General features: G+C 38.6%; 1 protein-coding gene and 1 long non-coding RNA gene across 4 annotated transcripts in view; one reads left to right on the forward strand and one right to left on the reverse strand.

Annotated features, from left to right (window-relative positions):
- NF1 (neurofibromin 1) overlaps positions 1-12965 on the reverse strand; it is a 143202-nt gene that overhangs the window by 69504 nt on the left and 60733 nt on the right. For all 3 annotated transcript variants that reach the window (XM_019493384.2, XM_019493383.2, XM_014608060.3), the window contains 5 exons: positions 11235-11393; positions 10105-10202; positions 9783-9929; positions 8643-8789; positions 8142-8252 (listed from right to left, as the gene is read on the reverse strand). In XM_019493384.2, the coding sequence (XP_019348929.1) occupies positions 8142-8252; positions 8643-8789; positions 9783-9929; positions 10105-10202; positions 11235-11393 (662 nt within the window). The remainder of the gene's footprint in view (positions 1-8141; positions 8253-8642; positions 8790-9782; positions 9930-10104; positions 10203-11234; positions 11394-12965) is intronic.
- Positions 5827-7593, forward strand: LOC132244790 (uncharacterized). Its single transcript, XR_009456553.1, has 2 exons — positions 5827-6048; positions 6486-7593. It is a non-coding gene; the product is annotated as an uncharacterized LOC132244790 (long non-coding RNA).

Genomic DNA, 12965 nt, shown 5'->3' on the forward strand with positions numbered 1-12965 from the left:
TGACCCAGAGATTCCTCACATTCCAGTGGGGGGGGGGTCCTGTATTGGCACAGCTGACCCCCAGAGCAAATAGCTATTAGCATCCAAAGCAATCAAGCCTCCCATCCAAACGTGGTGCAGCTGCAACAAAAGACAACCATGGAGTTAACAAATAAACTCAACTCCTGCGCCTCCTAGGACATCACAAAGCAAACAATTAGGTAACTTTACAACCTCCTAATTGCATCTAGCTCTGGAAACAACAAAAAGAGTTTGGTTTACCCAACACAAATGAAATCTCACTTCCTGCTCAAAGAAACGAAAGGAGGGAACAGTTTTTCTTTGCAGTACAAGGTTTTGTCAACAGATTACATTTTTATTGGTAAGTCAACAACTTCATTTTTTAGTTTCTTCAAATATCACTAAGCCAGGCATGGGCAAAATGCGGCCTGTGGGCCAGATGTGGCCTGCCAGGCCATTTTATCCAGCCCACAGGGGGCCTAAAAAATTTTTAAAAATAGTATTTATCTGCCCCTGGCTGCCTGTGTTGCAGTCCTCGATAGCTTGCCTAAACTCAGTAAGTGGCCCTCCACCCAAAAGAATTGCTCGGCCCTGCACTAAGGCCATGTTACTGGATGACCAATTCACCTCCTATTCCAAATACAGGCTGTCCTCAGACTTACGACACAATTGGTTCCTGAAAACCACATCTTAAGTCAAAACGTTGCAACTCAGAACCAACTCTCGCATAAGAAACAATGTTATAAACGGGGGATTGGTTCCTGAACCAAGGCCCAATACCCTTTTTTCACCAAAAATACCCCAGAATTTTGTACTCGATCAATTACAGATGAGTAATATAGCTATGTTAATATATTTATATTGTAAATAGCAATCATATTGATTTGGAAGGACTTCTTTGCGGTGACTTTGCTGGACTTTTTGAAGGGTTCTTGGCTAGAGTCTTCTCAGGAGTCTTGGCTGCAGGTTTTTCTGGAGTCTTGTCTGCTTTCTTAAAGAAAGTGTCCAAGGAAGTTTGGACAGATGTTCTCCAGAGAGATGAGCGATGCAGCAAACTTGTTCACGGGCATCACATTGCATCGGATCAAGCGTTCTAAGTCAAAACTGGCGTTGCAAAGTTGAAACAGTGTCAATTTATAAATGTGGTAGAAGTTTTAATACAATGTAAGGCTTAGGTTCTCCTGTCTTCCTCCTACTGCATAGGATTTACTGTCTTTTAAGAAAATGGCTGTGACTGAACGCGACTGTATTACTGTCTGTCCCTCTGACACCATACATCTAAAAATGCATGCAAAATAGTGCATTGGAACCTCTTTTTCACTTGATTTGCCACCATTCTCGTAAAATGTTGACAACTGCCACTGCAGCTCCTTGTTTAGCTATCTGCTAGTAAAAGGGTTAAGAAAACTGTAAATGCTGATTTAAGTAAAACCAATTGGATGCATAAGTGTACAACTGGTTCTTCTACTGAAAGAAATTCACACGTCTGTGTGACAAATCTCTGAATGTTTACTAATATGCTTTAACAGCGATACACTAGATGCTTCCAAGAAAAACCATTCATGTGTTTTTGAGCCTGAATCATTTGCCACCCAGCTTTTTCCCAATACCATAAAAATTGTTTCATGTAATGAATAAACTGTAGACATTTCTACCTTTATGTTTTTAGAAAGAAAGCACCAGTGAATGTCAGGAGGACAGGCAACGTGCAGTATATACAGATCAATTCTGTCTAGGAATTAGAGAACTTCTCTCTTCAAATGCAGTCTTGCATTACTAATGAACTTTGTTTGCTATGTGTCGAACCTTTACTGAATATATACTGCATACCTTAGTACCAGATTGGACTTTGCATTGTAGTTACCCAACCCAGCATCTTCTCTGTGTAAAGCAAGTTATCTGCTCATATCACTTACATGCCCAAATTCCCACATGAAACAGATAAGCAAATAATCCATCACAAATCTCTCTCTGACATAAAATAAGGCAGTCAATGTCAGGGGAAGAAGAGAAGAAAGGAAGAGAAAGATATGGCAAACACACTGATGAATGTTATTGCTGTTTACAACCAAGTAGATTTAATGAGAAGTCTAATGGGGGCACTGGACAAGAGCCTGATTTTGTATATGGAAGTAGCTAGAAACAATGGCTCTCACCTCAGGGGGGAGTAAGGAAAAGTGGTCAGGCAGACATCAGGACAGGATGACACCTTAGAGATTCACTTGTTCAGGGGGGCATAAGCTTTCATAGACAACAGCCTACTTCATCGGGTACTATGAAACAACTTGCAGTGAGCTGAGGTACTAAACAGAAGGAATAAAGGAGAGTAGGGAGAGGATGAGAAATGGGGAAGCTATGAGACTGTGGCCAGACACTTGACGTGCCCTGGACATTCATCTTCTATTAAATAGCTCTGCAGGTAAGGAGAGCCAGTCTGAAATCTGACAGTTAATAACACTGCCTGAAACACCAAAGGTTAAAGTATCTGACAGTCCAACTATGAATTAAGGAAGTTCAGTTCTATTGTGAGATGCTCCTATGCACTTTCAATAATCCCAACAGTTTATCTTCTGCACCCAAAGATGTAAAATATAGGCAATTAACTGCACTCCAAAAATGAGCCTTCTTTTTATCCATCGCACTGACTTTCTGTCTTTAGAGCAACTGTGAAATATTCCTGATTGCAGCCAGATCCTTGGTGCACTATAAAATTGGCTTACTTTATCAAAGAGCAAAAAATGAGTTTGGTGTAGATATGGCAGCTAAAGCCTTCAGAGAGGAGAAGTAATATGATGCTTTCAGACAGTTTTTAATGGATATCCATCCAAGTAAGGATTAGAAATCCCAGACTACTGTTGCTATGAACTGATACCTGCAGTTCTAACTAAAAATCCCCTTACGTCATTTGAACAAATCCCAGCAACCTGCATATAACTGCTGCCACATTTACCAACACAAACTCTGCAATACCAGCATCTACTCTAAATTAGAAGCCAGTCTGCTCAGCTCCCCCTGACATCTATTTGTACAAGCCTGTCAAACCCCAGGGTGTGCATACTATACAGGAAAAGGGAGAAGAGAAGAAAGATGCTTTTGATTTAGACTGGTGCTCTCTCATTGTAAGTGTAGCCATGGGAAAGCAGCAGCACACTCAAACAAACCTATTCAAATATGCATCTTTTCCTTGTAGCTAGTTTCTCAAAAATAAACCAAGTGGATTAGAAGCCCAGTCCTGCGTCCACCTAGAATTATCTGAACCATGGAAAGTGGATCACTACCTCAAAAGAGAACGAGGGGATTTTCCAACTTGGCAGTGCTGCTGGAAACAGTTCTTCTATTCTCGTTTATTCTAAAAGATAAAAAATTGTTCTTCTGAAGCACAAGCTTCAGGGACAAATCATTTTTTACCAAGGGATTACTGAGCCTTACTTTGGAGATGGGGAGAGGCAAACCACATGAAGAAGTGAAATAACTCCTGCTCATCCTTCAGTTTGATAGTGGAAGGCTGACATGGCCTTCTTGGCACACCCCAATTCCAACATAATCCTCCAATTCCAACTGACTACACACCTCATATACAAACATAACACTTACGATGTCTTCAAATAATCACCAAAATGAAATAGAATTAACAAACACTTGAATCGTATCCCAGAGGCCCAAGTAACTGGTTGCTTTGGAAACCCTGCATTGACATGTTGGGAAGAATTAAAGGCATAACAGCAGCAGAATCTACTCGAAATGTTGGTCGATGAAGACACCCTTCAAAAAATGGTAGCCAGAAAAAACTGAGAACATGCAAACAGATCATTTTTATGCCTAACCTGCGGGGAGTGGTCTCACTCAGGCTACTGCTGGTTTAAAAGACCACAGCACAATAAATTAAAAATTCTTTAACCTACCTGTCAACCTAACCTAGCACTGTGCTGATGCAAAATACCTTGTCTTCATGCAACTGGTTTAAATAAAATTATGGGGTTTTGTTAAGTAAACTGATTAAAAAAACAACCCTGGAGTGGACATTCAATTTGATTTATTTCTACTTTTAAATCAATTTAGCTTAGGTCTGAACCAAACCAACTTAATCTAAATCAACATGAAAGAGGGATGCACTGAATTAACAGTGCTCATGCAGGGTTGTGATCTGCACATCTAAATAGATGCCAGGCAACTTTGTCTAGAGACTGCACCTATGGATTCTGCTGGAAGAAATTAGAATTTTAAAAGAACACGGTACCATGTTAAAACTTACTGACTAGTTTCACAGGCTCACTGCAATACCCACATTTCATGTCAATTTTATACCTTACTTACTGACACTGATAATAAATGCTTCCCCCTTTATCAGTGTAAATAAAATGCTCAGTCACACTTAAGGCTCAGTCAGACTAATCCTAGAGCAAAGTTACACGAGACAGGCATTCCACTGAGCCCATTTAATAAACACAGCTGAACAATGTCCCTAAGAAAAATAAAAATTAACATCCAACGCTCATTTTAAATGACAAAAATCTTCTAATATTAATTCTATAATTATTTCTAAAGGTCCAAAAAGTCCAATTCTATATATGCTACCCATTTATTGTAGGTCAAATTTAAAAGTCATTTCTGTATTATGAAGTATGAAACATCATACACCAACTAGCCAGGGTTAAGTCAGTGCAAGCTTATTACCTTAATAATATAAAGTCTATGGGTTGATTTTTTTTCCACCACTGATTCTTTGCAGTTACAATATGTATACAGCTACATATACTTTAAGTTAACTTTTTGGCTTAGATGCTACTTAGGCTCATTTCAACCACTGTAACAGCCAAAATGATCACCTCCTAGGGCCAAAGGAAAGGCAAGTGTGGGATTCCAATGGCGATGAGGAAGCAGGGGAGGGTCACTAATGCTATTCACCCTGCTCCCTTCAACTTCATAGTACCAGGCTGCACCATGCCCCCTGTGGTAGAGTCCTGGACACATTAACCATGACATTTTGCCCTTTAAACTTACATGTTTTTTCCGGTACAAGGTAATGACAACACTTTTCAGCATTCTGTGAAGTAGTTTCCATATTAGAACTGCAGTCACAGAGATAGCTGGAGGCAGATGAGGCTGAGTAGCCATGTTCAGAAAAGGAGAGGCTCTCCAAGTAATTAAGACTGCATACCCTAGCCAAGCTTGTTTGAACAAGATGGCCAAGGATATAACTGACAGAGTACAATTGCTTCAAATTCATTTCTAGACAGCTAACTGCCAGGCCTAGCTGTTCAAAACAGTGCACGTAAAAGAGACTTTATAATGTGAAGTACGATAAGTATTAGGCATTATTTAAAACATCACTGGCTTGTTGATCATGCAGTTTTACTACTCCGTATTTTCTCATGTCCAAATGAAAATAAGCCCTCAGTCGCAGATTGATATATATAGATATATATAGCTATCAGATATATATAGTTGTCTGAGTTATACAATATACAAGTACTGTATGCTATATATAAAACGTGCATATATAAATATATATCATGCTAATATGCCTTCAAATATGAGATAACTGCATGTGTATATATACGCACATACATACATACATACATATCTGTACACACACACGCACACACACACACAGACTACCAGTATGCTTAGAAACTTTTAAAGTGTTGACGTGTTTGAGATCTGTATATCCCTCTTTGTCTTTGGGCTTTCAAGCCGACAATGTAAGTTTCCAAGCATACGGGTAGTGTCAGAGGGTGTGGCTCTGTTTAATCAACTGACAGGTCGTGCAGCATTTCAGAGGAGGAAAAAAAGCCTTGGAAATTATTTTACTTCCTCCACTGATGTTGAAAAGATTTCTGCTTTATGTGTACATTTGTTGCTCTGGAAATCCATAAAGATCAAACAAAGGCAATCATGGGACCCAGACATTTGTTAGCTCTGTTGATTGCATCACCATCCAGAATCTATATTTAAGTTGCAGACTTCAGTCACAAATGTAGACGCTGCACTTAGCAGGGCTTGCCAGAGGCTTCTTACTCTCACCTGGAACTGAAATAAACTAATAAGGTATGGATGATCATCCCTGGGGTAAAACTGATTAGAGTATATCCAGTATGTAATTCATTGTTGGGATGTTAAACTGGTGTCTAATAAACTGTGCCAGAGTATTTTTATCTTGGAGAAAAGTACATGGTAAAAATGTTTACAGTACTGGAGGCCTCGTTTCTTGGTAGAACGAAGTGGAGTACTGCATGTTTAATGCAAGAAAATAAAACAAACCATACTGGTGACAAGGATGAAAATGATGATACTTAAGGTTTGAGATATACACTTTGATTCAACTGAAGAATAATTTAATAGCTAAAGCTATTTACTAAAGCTAAGGTTTTGTTTTTTTTGTAATTGTATACTTAATAAATAAAACCTCAGGAATACCATCTCAGACTAGAGGATGCCAGGGTTACCTGACAGTACAATGTCTAACTGTGAACTGTCCAATACAGACCGAAGATGCTGCTGAAGCTGGGCTGTGTCGTCCTGGTTCTTGTGTTCTTAAATGAAGTGCATTTAGTCACTCCAGAAGGTAACATCACAATAACTACTATCACCACCAAGGCTGGATCTGATATCACAACAGCTACAGGCACGAAACCTGCTGGAGGAGCTGAACAAAGCACCAGCGCTGGATCCAATACCACAGAAACGACCAATACAGGCACAGTGCAGCAAGGAAGCTCAATGGCTATCGTCTTACCTTTGCTTACTGTCACATCTTTGACCATGTTCATCCCTTGGTTGTGAATACTCCTATTTTATAAGCTTTTTTCTGCTTGTATATTTATGCACCACTTGTAGTATATTTATACCAATTCAAATTTGAACAAACTAAGAACATGCTCTTATGGTCATGTGAGTTTGACAGCATAATAGTGGCACTATAAGTTAAGGTTGCTTAATTAATAACTAGGTTTGAATAACTAGCTCCAGTTTGGAAGGTTGGCACTTTTCCAAAAGGCAATCAATCTGTCTTAAGTATTTTATTTTAAAAGTGAAGGAAAAAAAAAATATTTTTCTACTTAAAATGAGAAATGTGAAAACATTTAATACTATTACTCCAAATATATTATAAATATATGTAACTATACATATACTCCAAAATGTATTATAAATATATGTAACTATGCAAATTAATCCCATTATACTTGTTTCCACCAAACTACATTTCCTGTAGGAAGAAAACAGTGGTATCCTCCTACAGAAGCCAAATAGTAACAAATGTGACTCGTTTCCCTCATACCTTTTCTAATGTAATGTGATCAATGTGCACAAGGCTAACAGTGGTCAACAGTATCAATCCTGATAACCACGGAAAGGAGCTATGTTCCCTTTCCTGAGATTTCTCACCATCCTTTCCACAGATACTGATGTCTCAATATCTGTTCTGTGTTTATTGTAATTTCACCCCGTGATTTTTGGGGGCCTGCTGTTTTGTTCTATTTGAATTTTATACAAGGTTTGGTTTAAACTGTAAGGTTTGTCAATAAAACTGCTCAATTCTTATATATGTTAAACTAGAACCATTTTAATAAAAATAAATTCATGCAGAATGTATACCTGCATGTGTTTCTGTCACTCTCTATAATCTGAAAAGACAACTAATCCCGTGAATCCTTCAACACAAGTGCAACAAAACCCAGCTATTTTAATTAATTGTTACAGAACAATTCAGAGAAAGACGAAAAGCTTTAAAATGTAGGTGTTTTGGAGAAAATTGTTACCCCATGCCTCAATTTGTATTTTATTACCAACATTCCAAAAATTTCAGAAAAGGAGATTATGAAGGTATTGATATAGGCAAAGTGAGGTAGATTTAATGGCCTTTAAAATTTTGCTAAGTAAAATATAACTTTATACCATGAACTTTCAATATATTACACAAGCATTTAGATACTACAGGGTAGGTACTTATGGAAGAATGTCAGTTGAGATAGCTCTCTTAGCTAGGAAAAATGTAGGGATTCATGACTATACTGTCACCCCAAACTGGAGAGAGAAAGGTTTGACCTGAGAAGCTAACACAACTCTCTTGTACACGCACCTTCTGCTTTGAGTTTTAAAATGTTCATTACAGGACAAGGTAGAAAGTAACATTTTCTTACCGCCGAGCAATATAGTAGAAAACAGGATTGCCAGCCTTTGATGTCCCAGCTTGGTAGAAAATATTTAATGTTTTCAGGGCCTTGAACTCTTCTTTTTCATGCACTTGGTGCCTAAAAATTAGCAAAATAATTACAAAACATCACGCTTTTAAAGCCAGATAGGCAAAACATCTTCAGATTAGTATTTTAAAGAAGTGCCTACATTTTTTTTTTTTTAATACTGATAACCAATTTTTGAAAGCCCAGCCATTTCTCCTTTCTCCAAGCTTTTTATTTAACCTTTGACCTCATAGTTGTGGGGGAAAAACCGTACATTAGGAAGCCCTGGTTCTTTTCTATCCAAAAATAGGAAAGGTATTTGCAGAAATGGTGTCTTTATTTTAGTATTATTTTTCTTACAGAAAGACCTCTTTCAGCAAACAACTATCTAGGCACAAATGACTACCTACTGAAGGTCTAAACAGTCAATCAATTTTAGGTAATTTGAAGCAGCTCCATTACCTGGTCATAAATTCTTCGAATTTGGAACTGGTGAGATTTAGACTGGACCAGTGCGTGTCTGCCACAGGCTTATGCTCAGGTGGGCCCAAGTAGGCAAGGAGAGTAGCCATTTTGTCAAATGGTCGTCTTCCAACAGCTTTGTGGTCCCTAGAAACAGTACGTTACTTAAGAAACAAACTCCTAATCACCACTCAGCACCTTCGGCTTTTTAGCCATTAGCTTTCCTTACCTTGAATAACCAAGTTGCTCACTTCAACTGTTACTTTTAAGCACACAAAGAATGGATTTTATCTGTAGTGTTCACTTAGTCAATAAGAAATTGTTCATATAACAAATTAACATGTACAGGAATCAAGATGAATGACAGACATCTAACAAAAGGTAGCAGCAAGAATTGCAGCAGAGAGTTACAGATAATCCACACTATACAATTTTTTTTTTTTTTTTATTAATAATCCAAAAAAGTTCATAGCGGGAGCATATTTTGAACCATCATGCTGTTTTCATGGGGCACGTCTAATGCATACAATTACGGTGCATGGATAAACTACAATAAATATTGCTCCGCAGTTAATTACTCCCAAGCGCACTGTTTGAATGTGCACCCAAGAGCAATAAACTCCAGCTCAATAAACTCTGCAGTTTATTCATGCACAGCACACTGAACCAGGGTGGAGCGGTACTGGAGCAGTACTGGCTGGCAGGGGGCTCACGGGGTCAGCCTGCCAGCCCAGGGTTACTTCCCCCCAGCTCAATATGCTGTGAAGGGGCTGGCTGGCTAAGGCATGAGTGCAAGACTAGCTGGCAGGCAGCCCCAACACTGAAGCACCCTCATGCCCCAGCCAGCCCCCTCCAGCATCTAAACACGCGCTGCTGCAGTTTTCTTTACTTCGCAGCAGGACGGTACTTGTATTTACAAGTATTTACAAGTACTATCCTGCTGCGGAGTAAAGTAGTTTACTCCAGCCTAATAGGGGTGTAGATGTTGAGATGTTTACTGAGCAGCTAATTAGTTAGCTGTGCAGTAAACTGCTCGTGTAGATATGCCCACTAACAGCCAATTAATGCAAGGCAAACTATGCAAAATAATTGATTTGTCACATCAATAACTCCTTCCTAAGTAGTATTCACATGTCCTACCTGTTGCTGGAAAGATACTGGCCAATTTTCTCTTGATTGTTCCAGAGCAAACGATGCAAAGCAAGTACATTGCCATCACTGATAAAAGAGAGGCTGTGATTGACAGTGTCACTAGCAGGACAATCAGATGCAATATCAAGGAAAAACCTAAATAAGAGAGAAAATGAATTGCACACATTACTAGGGAAAAAACCGCATGTGGTCAGACTCACTTTAAGACAAAAGGGCCATGAGAAAATGTTTCTCTCTTTGCTGTCCTTGCTTTCCGTACTTCTACACAACAGTGGTAGCAAATATCCAGTTAAGTTGACAGTAGGCTTACCTCCGTGCTGCATCAAAGTTGCTTTTTACAAAATCATTAAAAGGCCGCATGTGTTCTTCTTTTGTAAATAAGACATGGTTGGCAATACTTTGAAGTATCTAAAAAAACCCCAAAACCCCCCCCAAAAAACTGTTAACGGGCATACGTAGGTTTAATACTAGCAGCAATGCTAATGTAAATCTCACTCCTCCCTACAGCAAATCCCTTCACTTCAGTTTCCCTGTAAATCATCAGGACAAAAGAAACCTCTTGAATGAGCCAGTTTTACTAATTCAGTAAAACAATACCCCACCCTTACCCAATCAGTAGATATTTATTATTGGGAATGGCATTTTCACACACCAAACTCTGAATACTAGCAAAACTAAGTTAATTAATATTCACTAAGTGAGTTAGAATGAAGGGAAGAGTTCTTCAACTGCAAACTTCAATAAAGTCTTACAGCCTAACTGGGTTTTTACAAGCTAAGTAAATTATGTAGGTATTTGAAGGGTATGGCAATGTACAGATATTGAAAAAGCACTTAAAACGTTGTCTGTGCAAACTGCTGAATTCTATGGTAAATGCAGATTATTAAAATTCAAAGACTTAATGAAGCTTTGAAAGCCCTTTTAAGTAAAGAACTGAAATTTAACAGGAACAAAGTAGTAATATGACAGCAGTTGTCAATGGCTTCTGCTTTAATGTTGCATGCCGTAAATCCTGCGATACTAACGTTTTCAAACTGTGTTGTTCTACAAAAAATCTGCATTTGTTCTAATTGGGCAAGCAAATCTAATATGGAGAAAATCCTTTGCAAAAATGAGGAACTGAAGTGGGAGACCAAAAAACATACTGTGCTTCTACTTCCAAATACTGGGCAACATCAAAAGGTTTGGCTTTGATACCAATCTTTCCCCAGAACTAGATTACAAAACCAGAGTATTTGAGTTATGCTGTGTGCAAAGGGTGGAACTGGCAATTTAAGTGAGCTGTGAAATGAAGACAACATGCATGTACTTAAACAATGAAGTCCTCACAAGCCCCCCAGCACCATATAAATAGTAAAATGAAACAAAGTCAAATTAAAGAAAGCTAAACAACATAGTGAGGCCAAATAAAAATTTGAAGTCTCAAACTCAGTACTTCACCTTTGACATTAACTTCAATCCTCTTTCAATTCTTGGTGGAGGTTTTTTATCTAAAATCCCTGCCTCATAAGGAGAAACAATCGCAGGATTGATAAACCGTAGGAACATGGCACTTCCGACCGCTCCGATACTGTTCTGAGGAAATCGCTGGCTTACAACCTGAGAAGTAAAGTTGAGAACTATTAAAAACACAGCTTGAACTAAAATGAAAGAGGAAGGAAAGCTGGGGAAAAGCATTCGGTATTGAAGTTCAGTTATATTTATATAGCCTAAGACCATAAATACAACCATACAGGACTAATACATGGAGTAGAATTAGGCTATTATGAGCATGCTGTTTAAGCAATTATAACACAAGACCTACATTTTAAAAGGGGAAGAAATAAGCATAATAGAAAAAAAAGTAAAACACTGTGTAATTTTACTTTGTTTCCTATGAATACCCTCACGTGGTGAAATTACTGAGAAGCAGACTGGAATAAATATGTTAGTACATGTTTGAGTTGAAAATTAAAAATATATGTTTCCATCAAACACACAGAAAGACTTTCTTTCCAATTTTTTTTTTTACATTCCTGTGCAGTTACAATTTAAAGACTACCCATAGGAGCCTTTTTACCCATAACATTTTTAATATAGCAACTTACAGCTAAATTTGTAAGAAGAAAACTTCACTGCAACCTAAGAAAACACTAAAAGAGATTTCCTATACCATGACCCTATTTATTTCAGCAGCTTTGCCAAAGGACAGGTAAGATGGTTATGTTCAATGGCAAATCACTTATCTGAATTTCTCTCTTTAGTTGTACAACACCACTCTTTACTTTTCCCTCCTCTGCAGTAACTTTCATGCCGAGTAAAAAATCATTTAAAAATGGGGATCAGAACATGCTGAAAAATGTATAGATTTAGATATGGCACTACCCTTTGGGATCCAGTTCAAAATACTACAAAACATTCTTTGTAGCATGAACAGAATGAAAAAGTATGCTAAGAGATGCTAAGTCTTCCGATCTATTAGCAAAATTATTCTGCATTTAAATAAAGGTTTTGTAAACTCAGATGTTGAACCCACAAGCTTGGTATCACTTGAACAACAAGCTGAGTGGAGCCTTCCATTTGTCTGAAAAATCTTTGGAACCAGAAAACGCACACAAAAAAATTTAAAACAAATTTGAGAAACAAAAAATCAATGGAATAACTTCCAGACCACTAAGCACTACACAAGTGCTACTCAGATCTTGACATGAATCCTGAAAAACATTAGGAAGAATAGCAGCACTACGGGATCTTGGTGAAATCTCTTTGTTGATGGATGCCTACTACTGCTGCTGCCGATAGATATTTCTGTAGATTTGAAAGATCGTGTCATTAATGTCTTGCAGGGCACATCTTCATGTGAAATTAATAAGATGCAATAAACTCGCAAGCAGTTTGCGCCAGAGTTGGCTGCACCTGGGCACAGCGTTTACATGTGTGCCTGGGACTGCAGCATGTTGAGCCAAGGCAGTGCAACCCCAGCTGGCAGCAGGCCCGGGGGGGAAAACAGGGGTGGAATGGGGTGGCCTGCTAGCCCAAAGATGCTCCACCCGGGCTCAACATATTGCAGAAGGGCTGGCTAGGGCACAAGGGTGCTACAGCGCGGGGCTAGCCAGCAGGCAGCCACCACACTAGCATCCTCATGCCTCAGCCAGCCCCATCACTATCTACACATGATTTCACTGCACGTTA

This window comes from Alligator mississippiensis, chromosome 14 (assembly GCF_030867095.1).
Source record: "Alligator mississippiensis isolate rAllMis1 chromosome 14, rAllMis1, whole genome shotgun sequence".
Classification (NCBI taxonomy): domain Eukaryota; kingdom Metazoa; phylum Chordata; order Crocodylia; family Alligatoridae; genus Alligator; species Alligator mississippiensis.